We start from the raw sequence: 6,000 nt of genomic DNA on the forward strand, positions 1-6,000 counted from the left end.
GCTTTGTCCTCTTCTTGGAAGGGCTCAGCATCGTCGAGCTGTGCGTCGAGACTCCTGCGCTCATGGGGAGGATGCTGCTCTCTGCCCTCCTGTCGCCAGCGTTGATGTAGGCATGCTGTAACGCCATGGAATACTTGGGTGCCGAAGAAACATACCTATGACGGAGAGGCGGAAGCGAGGGAGGGAGTGTGAGGACACGTGACATGGCAGCCGATCGACTTACCGTTCATCCGACAGGATGTGGTTCTTCAAAAAGGATGCCCTCGCTTTCTCGCTCCTTGCGAGGTCCATCATCGAAACTTTCTCGTGGTTTGTTCGTGGGCCTGTCAATCTTTCCATTCACCTGAAAGCTTCAGTCAGAATTGCGCAGATCGTTCAGTATTGCTAGGTCAATCAAGACTTCCTGAGTGCAACAGCCTGGATTCATTACTTCTCCCTCTCCCTCTCCCTCTCCCTCTCCCTCTCCCTCTCCCTCTCCCAGCCTTCATCTCGTAGTTGGGTACACGTCAGACCCTCATGGAGACAAGATTGTCTCTTCATACCCCTTCTGCTCCTACCAGTCTCTCCAGAGCTTCCCCATCTCCCTCTCCTTCCCTCTCCTTCCTCTGTCGCTCACTGACCCTCCAGTCGTACTCTCCTCCTTTCCCTCCTCCCTTCTTCAAATCCCCGTTCAACATTTGCACTGAACCCCAGCGTCCCCCGTACCCCACCACTCTCCCCATCATCCACCCCAAGGACCTCAAGTACGTTGTCCCCCATAGCATTGAAGGAAAAGTACCCGTACATTTCTCCTTCAAAGTACCCCTACATATGTACCCTCACCCCCTGTATAAGTACCCCATCCTTATCGTACCCCACACCGTCCTGCATGACCCCGCCACTCTCTTTTCAAACTCAGGGACCCCATTGAGTCAATTCATGTTTAAAACGGTCCGTAACGGGGATCCGTTGCTGTCTTCAATGGCGCCGACTGCGGCGGCTTCGGCGGCGGGCACAGAAAGGAGGAGGTAACAATGAGACGACGAGTTGTCGACGAGAAATTACGTCAGATGACAAGCAGAGACGTGCAATGAGCTGTGAAGGGAGTTTTATTCTCAATCCTGGGATGAATGTACATGAGGGGGTGTTTCCACTGTTAGTCACGGGCAGACGCTGGACCAGGGACACTTTGATTCCTCCTTCGGACCCCCTGCAGTGCAGCATTGCGCAAGGCTGAAGGAGCAACGGTGTTCTCGGAGGTAGAGGACTCCAGCGTCTGGAAGTTTTCCATCGCACCGACTTGTATGTCATTCACTTCCTCCATCTGCAGAGAAAATTCAGCGAATCCCCTCAGTGATAGAAATACACTCTTCAATACCTCGTCTTCAGCCTTCGGCAGGTTGTTGATGGCAGCCCTATCAGGCAAGCATCAGAGCCTGCGCAGAGCAACCTAGCGCGGGAGGAGAGAGGGGGGAGCTCACCTTTCCCACTGTCGGAGGTTGTTCAGATCGTTGTCGTCGGTCTCATCCGACACGTTCGCAAACCTCTCGCTCTCCTCCTTCTCGTCCGAGCTCTCGTCACTCCTGGAATTGAACGGCCCATCTGGAGAATCTGCGCCGCCGGGCAAGGCCTCCCCTTTCAGGTCCTCACTCCTGCTCCTGGGCTTGCTCATGTTCGACCGCCGCTGTCTCCTGCGCCTTGCGTTTGCTGAGGGATCACCTTGGTACTGCGGAGGATAGCGAGACATGGAGAAGTCTTCCTCCACACTCCAGCTCGCCCCGAAGAGCTTCCTTGACATCCAGCTGATGAGGCTGACGTACAGGTTGCTGATGACAATGGTCCCTATTACCATGGAGGTGACGAACCAGTGGTAGAGGTAGTATCGGAACCCTGTCAGCACAAAGGAGATGTCGATGGAGGCGCTGTAGACTTGCAGCCTCGAGTCGGAGATGCTGACCGTCGCCCGCTGCAGCCCTCCCTTGGGGAACGAGATGAGCTGAACCACCGTTCCCCGGATAGCCTGGTGCTCTGACGTGAACCCCAGGACGAGGGGGATGGAGTAGAAGACGGTGGACATGGTCTGCAGCAGGGAGCTCTTATGCCTCAGGATCATCGACCGCGAACCCTCCCCAACGACGTTGCCCTGCTTGTCGAACACTACCACCTTCACCATGAAGGGCCCGACTCCGACGTTGGCAGGAGACTCTGGGAGCACCAGCGTGATGCCGATGTCGAGGCTAGAGCCCGGAGACATGCTGGAGGACCAGTCCATGCCTCGAGTTCCTGAGCGCACCATGAGCTGCAAGGAAGGTGTTGGGTCAGGGGTGCCGGCTGCGTCCACATGGCATGCGAACCTGGCGGTAGAAGGCGAAGTCGACCGTAGCGTTGGTGGGAACACCTCCCTTGCGCTGTTTGGAGTCGAGAGGGTACAGGAAGTTGATGGGGTGGGATTCAGAGAGGGAGGGGGGGACTATCGCTCCGTACAGCCAGTAGTAGGTGGCGGCAGAGACGGAGAAGAGAAAGGCGAGCTTCGAGAACCTTCCAATGAGGCGCAGCATGTACCCCATGAAGGACACGGGCCACCAGACCATGGCGAAGACCCACTCGGGGATCCCTTCGCCATCGAGCTCGTTGGGCGCCCCATTGGAAAACTCCTTGAGTCTTCCTACCTCTATCCTCTGGCTCATGTCCCGCCCTCGGCCGGTCTCTCGGTACCCCTTGGGATCCTCCCTCGCGTATTCAGTGCTCATGGCAGTCGTTCTTGTCTGATGATGGTTGCAGTTCGCATCTCCTCCTGTTGTCCCCGCAGTGTCTGAATGCCTCCAGCTCTGCTTTCACTCGGCTCTGAACTTGCTCTGCTCTGTGCTTCTCTGCTCTGTTTTTCTCCGTGCTGCTCTTCCCTTCCCTCCCTTCCCTTCTCTGCTCTGCTCTGCTCTGCTCTGCTCTGCTCTGCTCTGCTCTGCTCTGCTCTGCTCTGCTCTGCTCTGCTCTGCTCTGCTCTGCTCTGCTCTGCTCTGCTCTGCTCTGCTCTCCTGCCCGTCACCTTGCTCTGATATTCCTTCCCGGTCCTGATTTTTCCCCTTCGCGAATCTCAAGGGAAACAACATTGGGGGTGGGGTACGATGAGTCTCAGGGGGTGGGGGTGATATGGTGGCTCAAAGTGAGGGTGTCTTGAAGGTATTTTCATGTAGGTTCATGGAGACACCAGGTTGGAATGGAGGGGTGGCTGCTATCAGAGAGGGTCTCAAAACGGGGGGTGGGGTGTGCTTGGTAGGGGTACCACATGCGAGGATCTGCTTTGTTGATCGCCCTGGCACTTGCGGCAGGAAGGGTCGAAGGAGGAGCAGGAGGAGGAGCAGGAGGAGGACCTGAATCCCTTGAGCCTCGAGGCATCTCAAGGTTCTCAGGAGGAAGAGGACCGAGAGGGCTGCTCGGCTTCTGTGCAGTAGGAGGGCTGAAGGGGTTGGGGCCGGCGAGGAAGCTGAGAGGAGGAGGAAGGTGCGGGCTGAAGATGGCGGATGCTGTGAGGGAATGGATGGGCTCGCAAGGCATGAAGGTGGCGACGTTCTCGTCCCTCGGTGGAAGCGGGTGGAGCCGTCAGTATGTGTAAGAAGATTGCACACGGCAGTGATCTTGCCTGCTGGTCGAGTGACTCGTGGCAAAGGTACAAAACTGAGGACGGGAAGGATTTCTTCGTCAAGACAGCTCGGCAAAGCGCTGAGAAGGTTCTCTGCCTGCTTCACTCTCGTTCAAGAACCCTGTTCGCTGACCCCCATCGTACTTGTCAGATATTCAAGGGCGAGGCTCTAGGGCTGAACGCGATGTATCATGCGGAGGCAGTCGGAGTGCCCAAGGTAGACGGAGGACGAGGGGGAACTCTGGGTCCTGTTGAGGTGCGGGGGGCAGGTGTTTCATTACGGGGACGACGGGCACGGAGGAAGCTTCATCATCATGGAATACTTGTCGCTGGGCTCGCCCTACGACCAGTACGACTTCGGCAAGGTTGGGCAAACACGCCACGTCGGTTCTTGTCTGACTTTGCTTGCAAGGCCATGGCGAAGATGCACCTGGCTGAGCCGCTCGCGAAGGAGGCGAAGGAGGGAAACTTCGGGTTCGACGTCGACAACACGATCGGAGGGACCCCCCAGCCCAACAAGTGACTTCCGGCCACGTCACCTTCAGGGTTTGACGTCTTGACAAGGTGGGACAAGGACTGGGTTCGGTTCTTCCGTGAGCAGAGAATCGGCCACCAGGTAGCCTCTGCGACAGTATCCTGCCTCCTGCCCCTTGCCCCTGCCCCTTGCCCCTGCCCCTTGCCCCTGCCCCTGCCTCCTCCCCCTGCCCTTTGCTGCTGTCCCTGCCCTTGCTCCTGCTCCTGCTCCTCATCCTCATCGTCGTTCTCCTGCTCCTGCTCTTCAGTAGGTGATGCTGGCCTCGCAGGTGAACCTAGCCGGCGACGGGCAGCTGGAAAGGATTTGGGACAAGGTAGCGAGACGTGTGAGGGAGTGAAGGGGCAAGAGGAGCTGAGAGGGAAGGCCAGGTCTGCGACAAGACGAATGGCCTGCAGACCTTGTTCGAAGGCATCCAAGTGAAGCCGAGTGTAATCCGCCAGTCCGGCAGCTAGTCCCGGGCCTGACTTGAGCTGTTCAGGTGCTTCATGGGGATCTTTGGTCAGGGAACTATGGAGGTGAGAAGCAGTCGGGTGCTGGATGTAGCTGACAGCCTGCAAGGATCCAACGGACGGCCGTGCATCTATGACCCGGCGGTGTACTACGGTCACCATGAAGCCGAGTGGGGGATGAGCTGGTCGGCTGGAGCTACGGGGAGGTTGGCATAACGGTGCTGCAGGTGCGCCTCCTTCGGCTCCAACTTCTGGAAGGGATACAGAGAGCTCATTCCTGAGGACCCTGGATTCCGGGAAAGGAGGGTAAACTGTGACGGCCAGAGGAGACACTGTGATAGGGTTGACAAGCCAGCAGGTTCTCTATGAACTCTATCACAAGCTCAATCACTACAATCTCTTTGGTGGTGGATATTACAGCGACGCAGTGAGCCTTATGGAGAGCCTTGCCAAGTGACGGCGATCAGGTCGACGTCGCTGCAGGATGGCCGATCGGGAGGTTGAGATTGAATTCTTTGAATGACATGAGTAAACCTGCGACAACTTCAGCAAGAGAACAAATTGTTGCACATACAACAGAAGAGCTACCTGTAACTGCCAATCAAACCCAGGCGCTATGTGCTCCCGCCTCCGAAGGGCTTTTGTTGTTCAGCTGCTCCACTGCCGAGACTGAACCCTCCCGTGCCAGAAGAGAACGAAAATCCTCCTCCACTCGCACTACCAAAAGAAACTCCGTTCGAAGGCCCGCCTCCAAACGCAGTCAAGTTTCCAGCACCAAATTTGAACGCTTCCGACGCGTTGCTAGTTCCCTGACTCATCATACCAAAACTAAAAACACTCCCACCACCTGATGCATTCGAGAAGGAAGAAGAGGACTGAGAAGAAAAGACACTAGACGAGTTTGAGGAAGAAATCTGCGAGGCACCAAAAACAAAAGCACCGCTCCCGCCTCCCCCGGCCGCGCCTCCCGTCCCGAAGGTGAACGCTCCTCCCCCGCCTCCCCCGGCCGTCCCTCCCGTCCCGAAGGTGAAGCCTCCCCCGCCTCCCCCGAACCCGAACTGGATCCCCCCTCCCCCTCCCCCGAACCCTCCTCCCCCGGCCCATGAGCTTCCGGCCCCGCTCACCGCCGGCGCTGCCTGCGGGTTGGGCGTCTCGCAGCAGATGCACTTCTCTATGTCCTTCTCGTTCATCACCTTGCACGTCGCGCACCGCCACTGCCCTGGCTTGACCTTGAACTTCTCTGCAAGCGACACCCCCGCGTCCACGGCTGGTGCCTCCGCTTCTGGCGCCGCCTCGTCCTCTGACGACCCGATGTCCAGGTCTGACCCGCTTGACTCCTCCTCCTCCTCCTCCTCCTCCTCTTTCGTCGCTTGCTCCTCCTCCTGTCTCTCCTGCTTCCC

The 6,000-nt window shown here is 57.6% G+C and overlaps 3 protein-coding genes across 3 annotated transcripts in view; 1 reads left to right on the forward strand and 2 right to left on the reverse strand.

Annotated features, from left to right (window-relative positions):
* Positions 1 to 1,071: 1,071 nt before the first annotated feature.
* GUITHDRAFT_162992 (hypothetical protein) lies at positions 1,072 to 2,729 on the reverse strand (the record flags this gene model as incomplete). The annotated part of the gene is made up of 4 exons (XM_005833494.1): positions 1,072 to 1,303; positions 1,358 to 1,394; positions 1,461 to 2,278; positions 2,334 to 2,729. The coding sequence occupies 4 exons, from the start codon at positions 2,727 to 2,729 to the stop codon at positions 1,136 to 1,138; spliced, it is 1,419 nt and encodes a 472-aa protein (XP_005833551.1). The 3' UTR covers positions 1,072 to 1,135.
* An 852-nt stretch (positions 2,730 to 3,581) lies between these two features.
* On the forward strand, positions 3,582 to 5,057 carry GUITHDRAFT_70468 (hypothetical protein; the record flags this gene model as incomplete). Its single annotated transcript, XM_005833495.1, has 11 exons — positions 3,582 to 3,704; positions 3,768 to 3,885; positions 3,917 to 3,981; positions 4,029 to 4,135; positions 4,181 to 4,232; positions 4,420 to 4,476; positions 4,547 to 4,579; positions 4,630 to 4,666; positions 4,710 to 4,785; positions 4,828 to 4,906; positions 4,959 to 5,057. 11 exons carry the CDS (start codon positions 3,582 to 3,584, stop codon positions 5,055 to 5,057), a joined length of 846 nt encoding a protein of 281 aa, XP_005833552.1.
* Positions 5,058 to 5,214: 157 nt separating this feature from the next.
* The window catches only part of NUP153 (Nup153, nuclear pore complex component), a gene marked incomplete at both ends in the record, with an annotated part of 3,294 nt that continues 2,508 nt past the window's right edge, over positions 5,215 to 6,000 (reverse strand). The window contains one exon of the mRNA XM_005833496.1: positions 5,215 to 5,991. Within this exon, the coding sequence (XP_005833553.1) occupies positions 5,215 to 5,991 (777 nt within the window). The remainder of the gene's footprint in view (positions 5,992 to 6,000) is intronic.

This window comes from Guillardia theta (assembly GCF_000315625.1).
Source record: "Guillardia theta CCMP2712 unplaced genomic scaffold GUITHscaffold_30, whole genome shotgun sequence".
NCBI classification, from domain to species: domain Eukaryota; class Cryptophyceae; order Pyrenomonadales; family Geminigeraceae; genus Guillardia; species Guillardia theta.